Source organism: Urocampus carinirostris, chromosome 3 (assembly GCF_059441175.1).
Source record: "Urocampus carinirostris isolate Australia breed hairy pipefish chromosome 3, RoL_Ucar_1.0, whole genome shotgun sequence".
NCBI classification, from domain to species: Eukaryota; Metazoa; Chordata; class Actinopteri; order Syngnathiformes; family Syngnathidae; genus Urocampus; species Urocampus carinirostris.
Window position 1 is genome coordinate 61,166,794 of NC_142351.1, and position 21,160 is coordinate 61,187,953.

General features: G+C 36.3%; 1 protein-coding gene across 1 annotated transcript; it reads left to right on the forward strand.

Annotated features, from left to right (window-relative positions):
- Positions 1-442: 442 nt before the first annotated feature.
- nhej1 (nonhomologous end-joining factor 1) lies at positions 443-20,938 on the forward strand. Its single transcript, XM_088330100.1, has 9 exons — positions 443-743; positions 844-878; positions 2,283-2,493; positions 4,115-4,336; positions 4,424-4,562; positions 7,502-7,560; positions 16,998-17,160; positions 18,853-18,950; positions 20,492-20,938. The coding sequence occupies exons 3-9, from the start codon at positions 2,308-2,310 to the stop codon at positions 20,564-20,566; spliced, it is 942 nt and encodes a 313-aa protein (XP_088186226.1). The 5' UTR covers positions 443-743; positions 844-878; positions 2,283-2,307; the 3' UTR covers positions 20,567-20,938.
- The last annotated feature ends 222 nt before the right edge of the window (positions 20,939-21,160 follow it).

A 21,160-nucleotide genomic window follows, 5' to 3' on the forward strand; every position in this document is an offset into this window, starting at 1 on the left:
CCGTACCTAGTGACTCCAATTTGTTCGTAGGTGTGAATGTCTTTCTTTGTGTCCCACCCCCACAGCCTGAAGATGGCTTGAATGGCTCCAGCGCCCATGTGACTCTGCTGACAATAAGCAGTGCATAAAATGGATGAATGGATCAAATATAGCAAAACATCGTGCAAAAAAAAAAAGTTTTGTCTTGCATGGGGGAAACGTTGTCTGTGACATAAAATTAGCATGATAAATTAAAACCTTTGCGTTGAAACTGTACATGTATTTGTATCCTAAAAGTTGTTTCTTCAGTCCGATTAAACAATGTTTTTTATTTCTATTTAAATAAGCAAATCAATTATATTTATTTTAACTAACGTTAAAAATAATATGTCGATCATTGCGAATGAAAGCGGAACCATCAATAAGTACAATTGTTGCGTGTCGGTCACTATACTCTACCGCAGACCAGATGACAGTGTCTGGTGTTAATGTTCACTACACTCAGTCTGTTTTATTTTGGTATTTTTAAAGTGTGTTTTGTATTTCAAAAGCTGCTCTAACTGATATTGACATTGAGAAACATTCTAGAAAATAAAAGGACGGCACCATAAGAAACAAACATCCTGCATCATGGCATCGTAAAGTTGTGAAGTGTATTTATTTTATTATTTGCCCTTAGTTGTTTTTTTTTTAATAACGGAAACAATGTTGGTGCTGTCTTCCGTGTGAAATCACGTTAAGTTTGCCACTCTCTGCCTGAAACTGTGAGTATTTGTTATTGTTATCTTAAATGGCATCTTGGTCGCCGTGGATTGAGCTTTATTTGTTACAAATGACATTTTATTAACTGGTGTGTTGGTGCAGCGGCCACCTGGGACCAGACACGACGTTTGTGCAAGGTTAGTAAGTGTAAAAAAACACGTCTAAACATTTAGCTCTGTCACAGTGTTAACCGATGAGGCATCTATTTTGATTAAATCAGTCCGCATGCACAGCCTCAAGACATATGAAAAAACCCCTACATCCATCAAAACGGGGATCACAGAACCTTGTCAAAACAAGAGTTCTGATATTTGTCACTAAATAAATAAAAAAAATCACAGCAAATTACTGGTGATGTAATCAATGCTTCTGATCACTGCAAAATTATGCTGAAAATCTCATAGAAACGTCTAAAATGTTAGGTATACGATAACAAAATCAGTCTATATAAAACGTCCCTAGTACATTGTATTTGAATTAGATTGGATTATAATAATAATAATAATAATAAGTTCCTTGTATTGTCATTCTGTGTAACAATGTACACAGAACGAAATGTCGATTGCACCTGACCCGTTGTAGCGAGCCGATGCAGCCGCAGCCAACAGAGGGCGCCGCCGACCACTTTTTAAGTCTTAGGAATGACTGTGCCACCGACCTCCCAGTCTCAAAGCGGGCGCCTTACCATCTAGGCTACTGAGCTGGTATATAATTGTCTTTATTGTGATTTATAACAACGAAGTAAAACATTTTTACAACGAGATCAGACGTGGTACTCTAGGATAAACATATAATAAAATACTTAAACAGAAAAATAAGATTAAGAAATGTTTGGATAGAAAGGCTAATATTTGTAAGAATCTAACCAAAGTTGTAACTGCTTCAGAATCATGAAAGCAGCAATGAAAAATAGTGTGATCACATTAGCAGCAACATGTTTGAAAAATAGCAGTCGACATATAAAATATGTAGGCCTATGCTCATTTTTCTGTACATTAAAACTATATATTTTTTCTTCAGTCTTGTGGGCTTCTTTAGAGTGTTTTTCTCTATGATGACCATTCCTGAATTACTATGTGTACTTCTAAGGGAATCCATACTAAACAAACACACCAAATCACTTTTTAAACAACAAATTAATATTATCGTCATCATCCTTATTTATTGTCATTAAATTATTCAGTTTTCTTCTAATTTATTTACTGTCTTTTTTTCTTATGACCATGTTAATTAGAAACAAACATTGTTTTATTATATATTCAATTAATTTAGGTAGGCGTAGATAGGTGTTCATGCTTCTTCTTACTTCATTTTTGAACTTGTAAACTGTGCTCAACGGTTGTACTAATTAACAACCCTTTAAATACTAATTATTATATTCTCTCATCTATACTTTTTACATACACCCTGTATGTTTGGCGGGTATGTGTTTTGTGGATGTAATCAATTCAAAACATTGATATGATTGTACACTGTTAACTAAGGCCTTTAATTTTTGACAGTTGTTTGTAATAACAAAACCCATCAATTCTGACCTGCAGCCTGTAACCACAACAGTGTATCTGGATGGAGGACAACGGAGATTCTCCTGATGCTCTTTTCAAGCAGTCATGGCTTCCTGTTACCATTGATGATTGCCACTTGCTCTCCAAGAGCTTTTTCAGAGAGACGGAGTATCACATCTTGCTAACTGACTTGCACTGTGTTTGGGAGGAGACCATGAACTCTGTAGCAATCCAGACACGTGCCCAGGTACAGAGATTAGGCAAAACGTAAGGAAATTAGGGACAAACAATGAATGAACCATTAATTTCCAGAGACATGCATTGTAAAAATATGCATACCTGTCAAGGTATGTTAACATAAATTATACGACTTGTTAAAGCATTTTGATACGGTTACATTTAGAAATGAGTTTGATTTTTGTTTGACATACCTTTTTTGCCTAATATGCAGATTACCCTGCTTTCAAACTTGCTGTGCCTTCAAGAGACACCTTGATGATGTCACTGCTGTTTTTTTTAGACATATGCACTGTGTCCAGTCTTGCCAAAGCCATCACATGAGAGGCATAGATAGTAAATGGTAAATGGTCTGCATTTATATAGCGCTTTTCAAGTCGATAAAGACCTCCCAAAGCGCTTTATAATGTGCTACACACTTAGCCATTTACACACACTCAATCACCACCACTCACACACCAATAGGGGGTCAGCCATGCATAGCATTTTGTTATTAAAATTCTGGAAATTATTTATTTAAAAAAGGGATTTTTTTAGCTTTTGCTAAGTTTAAAGTGTTACTTTGGACTTGATGATTTTCTGTGTAAAAGGTCCTTGCATATCTAATTTGGCTTAGTTAATTTAAAGGTTCAACCTTTATTTTCACGTATTTAAACCCCAAGCCCCCAAACATAATTATTTCCTTAAGCCCCAGGTGTAATATTTGGCCACCGAATGGCACTGTCTTGTCTGGTATGAGCAAGAGTCTGTGATGCACTGCACTGCTTAGCCGACTTAAGTGGGGATTCCACAGTGTAAAAGAAATATACATTTTTTTGGCTAATGATTTTTTTATAAAAAAATCTCATTGCTAGGTTAGCTAATGTATTTTTGCTTGGTATTCAAATCAATGTTTTTTGTTTTTCCAGCATCAAAGTTTTTTGTACCAGTAGGAGGCAATACATATTACACAGTGTTCCTTTAAGTCGACAACTGCTTAAAACAAACTTCTTTAATACACTGTAATTCAAGACAAATAACAGATGGCTAAGCACTAATGTGAAGCCTTGAACTGATAAGTCACATATTTTTAAACGTCACTTTCCTTAGAAAAAAAGAACAGAAACATGCTTCCCAGGATTGTTTTTTTTTATTTTTTTTAACTTTTTTCTTTAAAAGTGCTTTCTCTGTTTGGAGATGTAATTTTTTTGCCCCATTCGAAGATAATTTTTGCTCATTTTAAGTATTGGTTATTTTTATTTTGCTGTGTTTTATTTTATATTGTTCTGACTTACAACTTAGACCAGTCCCTACCTTGTAAATATTTGCCAATTTATCCTAACATTCTTATTTTTAGTCTTATTTTCTTGTATAACACGTTTATCCTGGAGTGGCATGTCTAATCTCGTTGTAAACTGAGTTCATTACTATGTTATCAATGACAATAAAAAACATTCAAATCTAAAAAAAATTGTAGTTCAACTTAAAATCTGGGAACATCTCTGCCGCTTTTATTATTGATGATGCCTTCTAGTAGATCTCAGTGATTTTTTGCTTATTGTGGTACCATACCAAAAATATGCAATGTTCTTTGATAAATGCAGACTTAACTATAATGATGCACAATATTTGTTATCTTACAATTCTGCCAGGAGCTAAACAAGCGTCTGCAAGCCCCCGTAGAGGCATTCTTCTCGCACCTTTGCGAGGTGGTTCAACCCTGTCTGTCCGGCATCAGTCAGCCACCTGAAAGTGAAGCTGCCATCTCTGTAATTCGGATAGACGGAGGCAGCATGAGCTTAAGGCTAAAGAGCAAGTTAGCAGGGCTGCCTTTTTATTGGGAGTTTCGCTGCACACCCGCTCCAGTCACTGCGGTACTTTTTAGCATTTCGGTTTCATTTCAAATATGCTGCTTTCAAGCAGTAGTGATTATCTTGAAAAAGTGCGCCTTTGTGTGCTAGGTATGTCTTCATCTGGTGCGGCCTTTGTTATCCATGAGCCAGGTGTTGCATCAACAGGTGGAGCAGATGGAAGGTTTGCTTGTCAGCAAAGATGCCGAGATTTTGGACTACAAGGAGAACGGAGCTTCGCTCAGCAGAGGTACTCACGGCTAGTTGTTGCAGATAAACACACCCCGAAATTATTGTACAGTGCTGTGAAAAATTATTTGCCCCCTTCCTGAATTCTTTGTTGTTGTTTTTTGCATATTTATCACTCACAAAGGTTTCAGATCCTCAATCCAATTTTAATTTTATACAGAGAAAACCCAAGATAATACAACATTTAGTAATGTTGATGTTGATGATGATGATGTTGAATAAAGTTTTGATTTTTCGGGGGCCTATCGGGCCGTATGTGAAAAAGTAATTGCCTCACTTTGTATGATCACAAAGTGGCAGTGACTAACCACAGTTTTGGGACAGCTAAGTTAAAGGTCATAGGCCAAACCCAAAATTGATTGCCATCACTTGTGTTGAATCAAGAAATCACTCAAATTGAATCTGTTAGACAAAGTAAAGTAGGCTACAGAATCTCAAGAACACAATTGAGATGCCATGATCCAAATAAATTCCAGAAGAAATTTGACAAATTAGTGATTAAAATCTATCAGTCTGGAGGATGTCACAAAAGCCATTCCCAAGAGCTCCAGCAAACCACTGTAAGAGCCATTATCCACGATTGGAGAAAACTGGCAACAGTGGCAAACTTTGCCTAAGGTTGTCCTCCAACTAAGATTACTCCAAGAGTGTGACAACAGCTCATCAAGGAGGTTACAAAAGATCCTCAAAAAACATCCAAGGAACCGCAGGCCTCGCTGGCATCATTTAAGTTCAGTGTTCATGACTCAACTATGAGAAAAGCACTGGCCAAAATGGCTTTAATAGGCGAAAACCACTGCTGTCACAAAATGGTACGGCTTCTTCTTTTTTTGTGTGCTGGCCCCTAGAAAAACGGTGAGCTGCTCTTTTCCACAACGCATGCACTCTGAACAAAAAACACTGCAGCGACATCTGGAAACATTTATAAGGCCCTTCAAGAGTAATAAGTCCATGTTTTTGCCAACCTAATTAATTTAATACATGACAGGAGCAAAATGGGAACATTGACATTATTTCATTGAATATTTACAGTGAAGGCTGGACGATCCACTGAAATCTAATCAAAATTACTATGTGACGTTGTGCGAAATGAGACCATGGATTGTTATTTTTCAAAATCTTTAAAAATAAAAAAAGTTGTAATCTTGTCATATACCAGGTATTCCTCCTTAAACGTGTTTATGGCATGATGCCATTAGTATAATCCTGATGAAATTAACTTGCATTTAACTTGTTTTTCTTATTTCTGTTTTCTATTTTTCCATTTTGAATGTATGAGTAATCATTAATATACACACACATAGTCTAATTTTAATACACACACATACATTAGGTATTTTCGTTGTATGTAAGGAAAAGACGTATGGGTGACGTCATGATATGTTTCTACGCATGCGCGGAGTCCTGAATAAAACTAGACGGCTCCCTGCAAACGGTGTGAGAGGAGATTGGACTGATCCGTCGGATCGTACCACTTTTCCGCTCCCCCGTTGTACAGTGGCCAATTTCAACTACAAACTTGCTTTCTGCCTGATTACTTTAGTCAATAGTGGAATAATATCTTTAATAGCTCTCTCAATGTACTGGTAGGACATGCATCCCAGGATTAAGTACTCGCAAAAACAAAACTAGCACGGAAAGTGCACTTTTCTTTTACAATGGAAAATCACACCAAAATTGCAATACTGGTCTGAAAAAGCACATTTAGTTTTTTTTTCTCGCAGAAATCATGCCCCAAAGAAGCTTTACAGCAAAGTTCCTATATTCAGGTAAAAAATTTTCATTAAAAAAAAAAAAAAAATCAGAATTTTAAATCTTTTAATAAAACATTTAAATCAGTGTTTGTGTGTTATTTATGTCACTTTTCAGTCTGCCTGGGTTTCCCAGAGTTAAATAAACAACTGTGATAATGAATTATATTTGTTGTTTTTTGTGCCGACTAAATTAGATAAGTGGTTATGTTAGTAAGAGAACCTTAAAGTCACATCTCAAGCAGACTGGGAGCTACTGCAAGTTAACTAATATAGGAGTGATATGGTCAAACCTTCTTGTCTTAGTCGAAAGTCTCGCGGCCGCATTCTAAACCAGCTGCAAACTTTTGATGCTTGACATCGGGGGACCAGAAAGCAATGCTTTACAGTAATCAAGCCGAGAAGCAATAAACGCATGAATAAAATCTCGCCATCTGATTGAGACAGCATCAGGCGAATCTTTGCAGTGGAAGAGGTGGAAGAAAGCTATTCTAGAAATATTTTTCACTTGAACTGAAACCGTGCTTCCACACTCTCCCGAGCGTTATAACGTCGTTCATTTGTATATAATTTTCCAAAGCAGATGCACAGAGAACACAAGAAATTTTGATAAGTGGTTTGAAATCAAGCCAAAATCTCAGCCCCAGAAGAAATATTCAAAAGAAGTTAACAAAATTGATGACGCTACAAAACGTAAACATGCATTAAAAGCATCATGGAATGAGGAGGTCACGTGGCTTGTAGCAGCCGACGCAACGCAAACATTACATGAATGAAGATAAGTAAATACAGGTACATACTGATGGCAGATGGGAAACAGCGATGTCATATACATACAATGAATGTTATAAGTAGATTTATAAAAAACTTAACTTTGAAGTGTTGTTCTGTTATATATTCTGATTATCAATCCTTAATACTTTGCAACAATATTTTTTTTTTTTTGCGATTAGTTGTCTTGTGTTTCAAGTTGTGAAAAATGGGGCAGCCAACTTTATGGCTGGGCAGGTAACTTTTCAGAGTCTGCCCTGTAACTTGTCATGTGTTTCAGACACTGGTATATATATATATATATATATATATATATATATATATATATATATATATGTGTGTGTGTGTGTATACAAATGTGTTTTACAGTATTTGTGGGTATAATTTCCTGAATTGAAATGTGATGTTTAATACGCAGCTCGTCTGCAGACAGACAAATTTGAGCGACACGCCTTCAAAAGCGGCTTCCTGGCAAAGGTGAGAGACCACCACACATCACGGTACTGCCATGTTTTATCTTTTTCTCACTGTCTCATAAGGCCTAAGAGAGGGCTTTGTGGTCTCTCTTCCCCTTAAATCTATAGCAGCTGTGTGTTTACTGTAGCGAGGTGTGGAATTTCTTGTCCCCGCCTTTATTGACCGCCGACTCCTCTTTCTTGTGAGCAATTGAGTGACTTAGCATTTCATATCGACTTGAGGAATGTCAAAGGTGTTTCAGCCTGACTGTTTTTTTAGTCACATTTTTTTTCAGTTCCCTGACTGTATTATGGTCACCCTACTATTTTAGCCATAACACACAATAATAAAAAAATAAGGCTCGGCAGCAAAATGTTGGTCAGAGATGAAAACATTGGTCACATTTTGGGAAATTGAAAACAAGCAACACTTCTGAAGCTCAGAAATGAATAGTTGCATCTGGTTTTACTGTGGTTAAAAAATGGATGTGGTGCTATGGTTGCTATTTTTTTCCTTCTTGGCTGAGTGGATAAACACCACAGAAGTAGGACTGGACAAAGACTTGGTCTTTGGGACTCTGGTGGCAAATTCCACCATGCAGTGACAAGGCCTCCTTCAGAGCCAACTGAAATCTTAAGCTTGTTAGAAAATGTTGCATGAAAGAGAGAACCGCACGCTTGATTTAGCTCCTTGCGTGAGCAGGTACAGATGAAGGACTTTGGTGTTTGTCTGCGTTATTTACCGTAGCTAATACTGCATACACTCTTGAGCTTTTTCTTTACTTACATGCTGCTTCCCATGGATAACCATTAATCAATGTACTTGTAAAAAAGTTAAAAATGTAATTAGGAAATTACATTAAAAAAGAATGGAAATATAAATATGGAAATAAATACAAAAATACAGGTTTAAATAGGATTCAATCTCCATCCATTAAAAAAGACTCCTGTACTAATTTTGTTCATGCATCTGATCCTTTCGACGTGAAACCTGTCTTATCCAAATGAGCAAGCAGAAAAATTACCTACATGTCGACCTGTTTGGTCAACATGTAGGTAATTTTCTCCAGACTCCACTCTTTCCAGAAAGTGGGTGAAAAATTCCTGTCACTCGAAAGGGCTAAATTCAAACAAACTTTACAAAAAAAATTGTGAAGTATAGAGCTAACTAATGACTATTTTAATTGTCGAATTGTCACCGACTCTTGATAGGATTAGTCAAATAATTCAATGATTATCATTTTTTTTCTTGAATTTAGCATGAATTGTATTTAAGTAGTTGACAAATCATAATCAGCTGAAGAAAATTGGTACAATGAAAAATACTTCTTTTTATTAAACATACAGCAGATCTGTATCGAAAATAAATGCAATTGCCCTTTCTAAAACTATTAAGGCACGATAAACAATAAATAAACCGCTTTGCATTATTTAAGAACAGGCAAATACATGAAAAATAAAATCAAGTTTACATTTTTCTTCCAATTAAACTAAGAACAGGCTCACTATCAGCAGTACAACAGTTAATAAAACAAACCTAATGTGAATTAACATTCAGTGGTCAACTGCAAAGTCTGTCACAAAAGTACAATTCTCAGAAATCAAACGGTTTTAACAACTGACGTTTGTTCTTTGGGCTGCATGCATTTTATTTCAAATACGTTTGTCACGCACAGTCTGGCATAACGCTCAAACTCTCCTTTGGAGCGAAATATACGCGTATAAAATTTACTATGCCTATCATCCAAATTGTATTGGCTTGAAGTTACTTTAATCTTACAGAGACGAGTCATACCCCTTTCGCTAAACCGTCCGACACGTTTTCTATGTAAATGTTCATGCAACACCAAAGTACTGCCATGATACGCAAGGTCTACTTTGCAAACTTAGCAAGTCTCTTTATTCGCCGTATACGGGCTAAAATTTTCCCAAACTTGAGTTTTTATACACGTACTTGATCTTGATTCCATGATGTGCTTCTCGGGAATAATCCCTTAAGCGCGTGCCAAGTAATTTAGATGAGTGGTTCATAAAACGCGAGTCTGTGTGTGTTGATGACTTATGCGATGACGTTTGAAGCCCCGCAACCCGGGTCTGATTCAGTACATGATTCGCTAGGTTGGATTGTAGTTCGGAATAAAAGCAGCAAAAAACGCTATGTATTCCCCTTAACGTTTCCTGTGTCCAAAAACTGTAGAAAAAACGTCTGACATCGAAATACAATACAAATACAATTCAAATACAATTTAAAATTAATTAATATAACTTATGATCAAAAGTGGTGCACTAATTTTGCTGCAGAACACCAATGGTGGCGTGTCCCTGCACACCTGACACTGTTTTCAGCTCAGCGGTTTTCCGCTCTCCTCCAAATTGTTTTTTCGGATCAAGTCACCATTCATAATAGCGTGTACCATATAGTTAGATAGCAATTATGGATATAGAATTTACTAAAGCACCGAAAGAAAAGGCGAATCAGAGCTGATTCGCGGAAAATTTGAGCACCCAGATTCGTGTCATTCGCGAACGAAACGTCTCTATGAGCCAGTTCTTGGAAGTAAACAAAGTAATCCGACTTCCCACCAATCAACTGCTGTTTCCCTCCGAGATATCTTTTTTCTGTTGTGATTCGTCAATCTGCATTTTTTTGTGTATTCTGTGTTGTTGACTTAAAAAAGAATTTTAGCATTAAAAGGTTCGAATTGTTTTGTATTTCATCTTTTTTGTAGATTTATGAATATTTTAATGATATTTCCTGTATTTTTCAGTGTTTTGTGTTTTATGCTAAATTGAGGATTATTTATTTTTCTTCTATCTTTCTTCTTTTGTTATTGTATTTTTTATTTTAATTTGTTCATTTTTGTCATGTTTTCTTTATTTTTCCCCTCTTTTTAAATTCCGTCCATAACGTTACATAACAATTGGTAATGTAGGGATTAAAGCAACAAAAACAGCCTAAAGTCTTTTTTTAGTTATCTGAACCCAAAAAAAAAACGGTTTTCTAAAAATAGTCTGAATTCCCTTTGTTGCCGCGGTGTTTCGGATTTGCCCGGATAATTTCAAATTCTTTGACACTCAATTTCTCTTTAAAGTAACTGAAATAGTTACTTTCCCTGGTAAAAAGGTAATGGTACTATAGATTAATTCAGTTACTAACTCAGTTACTTTTTGAAAGAAGCAGTAACTATAACTAATTACTTTTTTAAAGTAATGTGCCCAACACTGTATACTGTATACATACTGCATTTTTGTATTCAGAGCATGATTTTACACAATACAGTAAGACCTCGGTTATCGGGGACCAAAACCACCTGCAATAAGTGAAAATCCGCAAAGCAGCGGCGCACCTTCAAAAAAAAAAAAATCTCATCTCATTATCTGCAACGCTTATCCTTATTAGGGTCGCGGGGGGGCTGGAGCCCATCCCAGCCATCTTCGGGCAGTGGGCAGGGGACACCCTGAACTGGTTGCCAGCCAATCGCAGCTGCAAATCACATTAGTTCTCGCAGCTAGCTGCGTTCTTCATCGACGCACGAGCCGAGTGATCCACCGCAAAGAGTCGTACAGCTGAGCGTTTTAACGTCCGCCCGGGACGATCGGAGACAAATTCACGACAGGGTTTTTACATGCGCGCACCGCGGGTGCCGTTCGGTCGCTCCCGCAAGCGAGCCCCTAACCCGCGGCGCGGGTGCTTTCGGGCGCGATACGCACGACACCGACACAGTTACGGGGGTCCCGCGCACGTCCGCCGCCTTTCGCCCGCCTTTAAAGGGTGGGTACATAACTTAAAAAAATTGTGCTTGCTGACACCATCTTCCGACTGAAATCGTCATTTCAGCCTCTGTCAAGCTGCCTGTGTGTCTCCTGTATGTATGTGTCTCTCTTAGCTACGCTCAAATAAACTCTTCATTCTTCATCTTTTTAGGGTATGGATTGGCAATTGGACTGTATTTAAACAGTCCCTATCTTACATTTACCATTTTCATCCTCGAATAAATGAACAAAACTAATATGCGCGTGACATCACTCTCCACCAACACCTCCCCCAGCCTTCTTTCCTCCAGCTTAATGCACCGAGTGGCCAAAACACAGATGATAAAAGTAAGATTAAAGCAGATAGGAGAGATGGGGGAAAAATTATACATAAAAAGGCTCTCTGAACTCAGTTGGGTATTAACACATACTTAATAAAGAAAATATTTAATTTTTAACTTTTTAAGGACATCCTGAACTATGCACCCCACTTTAAGGTATTTCTTTCAAATATTTCCTCAGTAATTTTTATATTTTCAATCATTTTCATTTGTACACTTTATTTTATGTACATCTTTATTTGATTTTTATTTTATTTAGTAAAAAAGTAGTTTTTGAATTATTTTTGACTCACCTAGGTTATGTAATATGGTTGTTGATAGCAAAAAATATTTCTCTTGTGTTTGTGGAATTTTCTGGCACAATTTCATGTGTTTGTGGACATCCAGGAACAATATCTTGGTGTAAATCAGCTAACACCATCATTTTGTCCTCATCAGTCTTGAAGGCGTCCATGTGACCAACCTTACTTTCTTATAATTGTGTATATCAGTACAAGAAAATCTCACTTTTACATATGTACACACTTCAACTGCCAGCAAACACAAGTGTTTATTTTGAAGAACTTGAGCTGTTTTCTAAACCAGGGCACAACATCCATTTAAAGGATGATGACATCCTCCTACAATTGGGAGACTTTCCCAATTTGAAAACTCTTCCAAATGCAACCCACAAAATGGTTTGTGGGGCTTTCTTTTTCCTGTTTTCGGATGAAATACCTCTGCTATTCTCGGTGGCTTCAAATATGCCAAGATTCTTTGCACGTTGCAATGAGCTGTGGTGGAAATGATTTGAATATGGGGAAATCAAAGGTTTGGGGTTTTCTTTGTTTGTCTGAAATTTTTTGTACTTTGAGTCATTGAAGTTATAATTAGAAGCAAATTATTAAAACCCTGTTAAAGTGTAAGGTAACTAAATGCATTTCATAACAATATTTTGTATCTACTAGCCTGTAGTTGTAGAATAATGATATTTAAAAAGCAATATCCATGGACATTCAAGATACATTTCAAAATCAGATATTTACCTGCAGTCTGGGACATGTTCACATAGTTGTGCAAATGGAAGCACTCTTAAAATTAGAATATTGTGATACATTTCTTTATTACTTTAATTCAATGAAAGTGGCAGCATGTCTTAGCTGTTGTTGTATTCTGTAACTTGGTGCAACTAAAAAGAAAATATTAAAAAGCAAAAGGAAGAATAGAAACTCTGCAGACTCAATGTGACCAAACTGCACCATTGAGAAGGTGCAATATAATACGGGGTTATGGGGTTATTAAGGGTTATTGTTCTATCTTCGTTATTCATTATCCGTTATCGGTCAGTTCATAATACACACTGACCCTTTTAAAAAAATGGATTCAATACAAATAAGCGGAAATATTGCGAGCCTTTTATGATTTCAAAAAGGATGATTGTGGCTGATGGTTTTTGGACACTCAAAATAAGTAGAGAAGACGTCAAAGGATTTTGAACTTGCTAGGAGAACAGGAGAACCCCAAACTTTCAACAAGAAATTTTAACCGCTGCTCAAAGCCCTGCCCTAAGCCTTTTCTTTTTATTAAGATTTCTAGGTTACAAAAGCATATCAGTTCTACAGGGTATGGAAATCAAAGAACAGCAACATGATTGGCCGATGGTGACAATGATGTTGACAGTGCATATTAGTAACTAACAACAAACAACAGTGAGGTACAGTAGTCAGAATAACGAACTGTCATCCTATGCAATCTTCTTTGCACGTGACCAATATTAAAACATTAAACTTATCATTCGGTTACAGGCCACTAGGATAGCTTCTCATAATGATATTCTAATATTTTGAGATGGTACATTTGAGTTTTTGTCATATTCAGCAATTTTAAAACCTTGTAAACAGCTTTTCTATTTTACTTTATTTTTAATCAATCCAATAGTATGACATTTTAATTAATAAATAATGAACTTTATCAAAATATTCTTGTTTTCTGAGACGATCCTGTATGAGGATTAAATGAAAGTGGTCCTGAGATGGGCCTCTGTGGGACACCGAGAGATTTGAACAATTGCATTATTTTAGAATTGCGTTTTAATGTAATTGAATATTTCAGTGTAATGTCTCAAAAGCATATAAAAACAGACTATCATATTACCAAACTTGCCCAGTTTTTTTTTTTTTACACCTTAACTTCCTGTGCGTCGTTAATGTGCCTCCGGCATATGCTAGTCCAGATTTAGTGACCCGTCTACAAAAATGTTGACAAGATGCCTGTTTGATTTCCAGCTTTGTCAAATTAGATCGTTAATTCAGGGATGAAGCAGCTCACTATAGATAACTTTTGATTCAGGGTAGGAAGTTGAGGTCCCTTGTGGAAAAAGCAAACATGCAGTCGTCAACAGAGACGAGACAAAGTGAGTGAGTGTGAGACTCGCCGGCACCAGAAAACCCACCGCTGACAACCCCCTCCTGACACCCCCCTTTAAAAAAACAACAGTTTCTAAAACGAGAGCCGCTAACTTGCTAATAATAGCCAAACGTCAACAGGCATTGGCCTTCCTCACTTCACCTTTCCTCACCACAGGAGGCAGCATTTAGTGCTGTGGCCGTCAGGTGAGCACTCGGACTACATCACTGTCATTCTTTTGAGGGTTTCGTACCATTATGTGAGGAAAAAGAAAATATTGAACCTTATCATTGCTTCTGTCATTGAGGTATTGCTCATTTGAAGCCATTTTAGTCACCCTCAAGCAATCCCATTGTTCTGATCTTAGTAACATGCAACCAAATACTTCAGCTTCTGAGATCATTTAAGTGGCTTTACGACAGGTCACCTAAAGCAAGGGGAGGGCACGCTATGAATAAAAAAACAAGAAATACAGTATAATGTTGGCTTTCTGCTTGCTCGTTTCCTCAACTGAGCACATTGGTTCTTCTGTGCCCAAAGGAGAACTAAGAAAAAAAAACACCCTCCACTTTCATGCCCCCCTATATTTAAACAAACAAATCACCAAAATAAATCAATGCAAAACCCCGAAGCCTGACCAGAGTGTTCCGAGGAGCTCCCCTCGGGCCCCGAAAGCGAGCAGAAGACCACCAATTCCTCTGGGTCAATATTTGAGGAGCTAATTCGGAGAGTGAAGGACTTTGGAGACTGTAGTGTTTTGTTGTGTCTCTTAATGAGGTGAAACTTCTGTTGAAGAAGGACATGATCATCATGCATTGACGCTGGGTTTTCTGATTATCGTTTAGAGATTAGAGTCTGTTTTAAAGACAAAATGTGTTTTGACTGAGAACCAAGCCTTTATTTTTGTTAGATTTGTGGATATACATTGTCCATCTGCAGGAGGATCATTTCATTTACAGCTGTCAGAATTTGATCCCTTTCTTTGCCAACCTTTTTTTTTTTTTTTAGCTAATCCACACGTTTTTAAAAAATAAAATTCGGGTACATTATTTAACATTAATACATAGAATATTAATTTAAAATTTAATTCCCTGCACTAGTTTAATGTTTTTTCCCTGTTTTCTTTTTTTTAATATTATCATGTTGTTTAATTAAGATTATAGAGCTTTTCATGTCATTTGTAGTCAACGTGGCTTGGGAGCTTATTTTGGGTTTTTAATATCCCAAATTAACCTGTTTTGTCAAGTTTTATTATTTTCATTATCTTGTTTTTATAGAAACATAAGAAATAATAAACAATGTTACAAACACAAGTCATTCCTTGTACTACTCCATGAGCAGATGATTATTATGTCAAAATAAACAAAAATATTTTGACAATGATGGGGATGAATGTTAGTTTCTTGACAGGATGAAAGCAATGGTACTGAAGAAAGGCATGCTTTTTTGCACAGATAAAAATGTGCATACAATTGAAAGATATAATGGCCTTTGTAATTTAAAAAAAATATATATTCTTGTTTATTTTTTGTATTTGGTCAGTACAGCAAACTCAGGTGTGTTTCTTTTATTTGGTCCTAAACAGAAACTAAAAAAAGTTTTTATATGGTTAATCTCTATTAATTGTACAAGAATCCTATTAAAAAATATGGTTGGTTTCAAAATTGTAAATGGTTATTTTCATGTATGGATATCAAAAATAAACAGAAAGCAGGTCAGAGTACAAAACATAGACAAGTATCATGCTACGAAAAACAATTCCATAATTTGAGGTGTTATTTTTTTCTCTTATTTCATTACTTTGTAAGGAGCATGGTCGTGTTCATTTTAAGTACTTTCTTATTTTATTCAAAATAGTACTAAGAAAAATAATATGGAAAAAGGAGGAAAAAAATTGGACTGGTATCAGATGTTCTCCTTGAAAATATATAGGATATTTTCCCCCTCAATTTTATGACAGGACACTTTGCAGCGTAGTAAATGCTTCGGGCTGCTGAAACACTGACTTAGAGGCAGGGAAGGCCTCACCTGTCATCGTGTAATTATAGAACTAGAACTATATTGAATGTTTATATTCAAGGTTGGTTATTTTTCATTTAACTTTCCAATTGTTTTTTTTTAATTGATAATCATGGGATCTTCACAGACTATAAACAATATTAGCACAATTAGTATGTAACTGCTGAGCATGCAGATTTAGGCAGGCAATTCTCTTGCCTCATGGCAGATGGCAACAGTGAGTCGAAGGATTCTGATTTGGCGCACACCCTTGCCCCAAACAATAACAGCATTTTTACTATCCTGAAATTTGGCTGTTGGGGTGCAAATAAATGGAATTGTCTTTATTGTCATTGATATCAATGTTGTAAAACACAGTATGCACCGAGATTAGACATGGCACTCCAGGGTAAAACATGTAAGACGTGGGAGTTGTCTTTTATTATGTTAATGGATCTACTACGGTATAGAAAGCTTGCTATGTCTTCCCCAAGGCCCTGGTTAGGGGTGACCTCACACTTTGGACATCCCTGATTTGTTTGTTGTGTTATTACAGTACAAGTCTTTGGCATAGATAAGTCTTTAAATAAAATAAGGGGATAATCTGAATGTGTAGGACTTGTATTTTTTTTGTAACTATTGCACACAGGCTGAGGAGAACCACTCCAATAGTGGAATGAGAGTTTCTTATGGCAGGGGTCTCCAACTTGGTGCCCATGTTAACCCCCGAAACGACACCAGTAGCCCTCGGACAGCCTTTAAAATATTATCACGGGTCATTGTGATTTTTTAGGATTTGATGGCTTAATTGGCATGATGTTTTGGATTGAGCCTATTGTTATCTCTAATTGATACAACCTAATAATAACATCATAATAACATAGCAACAACATAGGAATGACATCTTAAAAATGCTTTTAAAACTGGTAGACGTTGTGCAAATCAGTAACAAAAAGTGACCACTTTATGGTGTCCTCATCAGACTCTTGCCTCGGTTTGTGCCGATCGTCACAGCGTAAGAAACTTTGGAGGCGACCTTCAAGAGCTTTACGCCGCCATTGTTGCTTCGGATAACAAACGCAAGCGTAAAATGTCTGAGCAGGACCAGTCGCTTCCAGAAAGTCCTGAACCCAAGAACCCTTCAGGTTTGGCACTTTTCTTTATTAGTTTTTTTTGAGGGGGGGTTATCAGAAACTTGTTTAATCAACTTGTTGCACGTCTATGGAACGAATAAATGACAACATTTTAACTTTTCTACTTCAAATTTCCACACAAGATGAATAATTGGCATACATTTTTTTTCCTCTTCCATCAAATACAAGGTTAAACAGAAGGAAAAAAAGGTTTGACTGGAAAAAGCCAGAGCTTATCTAGTTCCCGTCCCCTTGAAAGTCTTAACATTTTTGACTATAATGACATTTATATTTACGAAATAAAGCTTTAGCTGTGGTCTATTGAATGAACACTTTTACCAGTAAATATGGAAAGAAAACTAGGGGTGCAGGTTTGTTACTTGAATAGACACTGGGTAATTGATGACTCTAGATGTGTTGGGCAACCAAAAACAATTGATAAATAGCACAAAGAAGAATATAAACTATGGAGACTAAAAGTGATCAAACCCCACCATTTTTCTTTTTGTTTCTTTGCCCAGCCTTTTTCAATTTTTTGGGTGCGTGTAGCAGGAAGATGGCGAACAATTTCTGTCAGTTCCATCTCGGTGAGATTTTATGTAAAATAAATTTAAATTTTCTGAACTACAAATATATCAAAAAAGCCACATTCATATGATAGTTAATGTATTTGTGCTTTTTTTTTTTTTTTGATGAATTACTTTTTTTTTTTACCACTAGCAGTTCTAAGTATTCCACAATTCCCCTTTAAAGATGTGAGCTGAAAACCAAGTATGAGAAAAAAATGTACACGTGCTACTTATGGAAGGGCAATACATTGTAAAATACCCCAAAAAAGATTGTGAAAAATCAACTTTTGGGCCTATTCTGGTCAAGTCCCAGGCCTTGGATTTGGCGCATATTTTTGCTAACTTAGCCGCTAGCCGCAGCAGCTTACAGCTATGCCTGTGTTGTGTTGTGCCTCTAGCATCACTTTATTAACTCAAGTTTAATAATTTTGCATTTAATACTCACAAACCTTATCTACTAATACTGGTAATCTCTAACTGCTCATGATAATGTCGTTAAATCCTAATGTTGAATCATGCAACAAATTTTAATATATATTTTTTTAGTTGAACCCTGTCTAAAAAGAAGATACATTTCCTAAAATGTCAGATTATTTCCTTTTAATAAAACATGAAAGGAAAATTGCTAGAAATTATCTTCTCAGAAAAAAAGGGACATGTTTTTGCCCTAATGCCTACTCCTAGCCTGGATTTAGTGCATATATTTTCTACCATTGCCACCTCCTGCAATAGAAAATAGCAATGCTCTACTGTAGTGGCTTGCATTGGTTTATCCATTAGCATCACTTTATTTGGTAATGTTAATAATTAAGCAGCTAACACTCGTTTCACAGACCTTAACTACTAACGCAAGCAGTTGCCAGTCTTTGCATTAAAGTTTAATGTTAAATCATGCATATTTTGAATAAAGCCTTGTCCGGAAAGTAGATGTGTACATTTGCAGATTTTTTTTTTTTTAGTAAAACAAAAAAGTAAAATTGTCAGAAATGTTCTATTTAAAAAAAATAATAATAATATGTTTTTTCCCTAAGCCCACCCGATTGTTGAGACGAATATAAAAAGAATATATTAAAAAAATAAATAAAAGTTTTATTGAAATGTGTCTGTTTCGGGTTACCACTTGATCCTGATGCAGATGGTGGAGACAGAGAAGCCAAATGTGACCTGAACCAGACCGATCCAGTGGCGGAAGCGGGAGACCACGTAGCCCACAGTAAAGCTGCAGCACAGCAGGTATGGGAGTGATACTGGTAAAAATGGTCCGTCAGCACAGTGTCCATTAAAAACAACTCATTTTTCACATAATTGAACCCTGCTCTCCTACATACTTCTTTTTAGCAGTAGAGTACAACCCCGGGATATGACATTAATCTTTTGTGAGGTTAAGATCGTAAAGTCAAATTGTCATATGGCTGGGAATAGAAACCTATGGTAATTAGCTAATGCGTTCCAAGTAACAGTTCCTGGTAACAGTTCCTAGTAACAGTTCTTAGTAACAGTTCCTAGTAACAAACTAGTATATAGTAGAGCCTACATGGTATGTATGTCCATGTAATTAAATTACATTGTAAAATAATATACATGTAAAGGAAATTCGAAATTTTATTATCTTTGGTGTGACATGAATTGAGCTGGTACAGAGGAGTGGTGTGTGGATGCAGGGGGGAGACGGCAGATTTAAATTTAACTGATTTTAAAACTCCCACTTTCAAGGATTGGTGTTGGTTTAATCGCCTTCTTATTCTGAATATTTTCCTAATTATTAATTGGTTATCCCTTGGTGATGGTATGAATGTGTGTGCCTTTTTCATAATCTTGATAATAAATAGCTTTTTTCCATGGTCATCACGTTGTTGTTTTTTTTTTCCTCCCCTTTAGCAGTGTGATTGCAAGTCTTGTGATCAACAAATGTTAAGTGGGATACTAATATGAACAAAAAGAAAGGCTTTGTGGAAAGAAGTTCATCCATTAACATATCCACATCATCATGACACCGTGACACAAGAAAATAGCAGACCAGCATCTTACATGTTGTCGACCAATAGCAGACAGGCATCTTAGTCATGTAAATCGTCATGAGCATGAATTCCCTAAAGTTTGAATTTTGTAAGTTTTGGGGCACGTAAAATAATCTTTTAATGATATAGCATGATTAGGGAAGATGCCGTAACGAAGAACCAAAAATATCGCATTGCACATCGTCACGTGATAAAGGTCTTAAACTAGGTGAGACGTAACCCGGGAATCTACTTTCTTTTTTAATGTTGACTTGAAAGATTTCAATGTCAAGATGCCAATTTTTTAAATTATTACATTGAAGCTGTTTTTCAAAATAGATTTTCATAATTTACAACTAATATTTAAGTCTATATATATTGTTTTTTAATTACTAAGGCAGCAATAGGTCAGGAGGTAGAGTGGTCTGCTTGGGACAAAAGAGGTCTCAGATTTGATTCCCGACTTCTCTGAGTTAAATGTCAAAGTGTCCTTGGGCAAGACACTGAACACCTATTGCCCCCGATAAGCAGGTGGGCTTCTGGCAAGGCTGACTCTCCTATCGGTGTGTGCATATATGTGTATGTGCACGCGATTGAGTAAAGTGTGAAGGGCATTGTAGGTTTTCAGGGACTTTTAATACTGTAATAAAAATGCAGTCCATTTACCATTTAGGAATTGTCTTCTGGGCTAAAAAGTATTTTAGACCTGTAGATATTGTGAACTAGCCTGTTTATGATGCAGTGTTAATTGACTTTTAACGTCTAAACGTTCTGCAGCTCGTCTCCTGCGGCCGTGCTGAGCGAGTGGCGACCAAAGCAAAGAAGAAAAAAGCTGTGGGCCTGTTCCGATGAGCGCACAGGAAACATTCTTAGATGGACATTTTTAACACTTTTGAATGGAATTTTAATGGTTTACACTCAATAGTAATGAATTGGTTGTGTTTTTATTGTATTGTAAGCATTTTATCTGATAATTCATGTCTGAATTAAGTTCCTTTTTTTTAAATCCTATAAGCTGTCGCAGAATTATTTTTATTAAATCAGCTGTAAAAAATTTGCTTATTAAGATGGGAGCACAGGAAGCATACTTAGATTGAACATTTTTAAAACTATGGAATGGAATTTTAATCTTTTTAGACTCAGCAGTAATAAATTTTGTGTTTTTTATTTTACTGTAAGCATTTTATCTGATAATGTCTGAAATAAATTACTTGTTTATTAAATCCTATAAGCCTTTACAGAAATTGTTTTTGTTAAATCAGCTGCAAAAAAATGTTTATTTAGAAACTTTACCTTGTTATTTAGATGACTGTTATTTTACTTCTACTTGAGTAATATTTCTCTAAACTTCGGCGCCAAAACCCACACTTCTGCGCAGAAGTACGCGCAGCGCCAAAGTAAAGCTGCGGGTTGACTTCGGGCCGGGCTGGGTCCCTTAAATCAAGT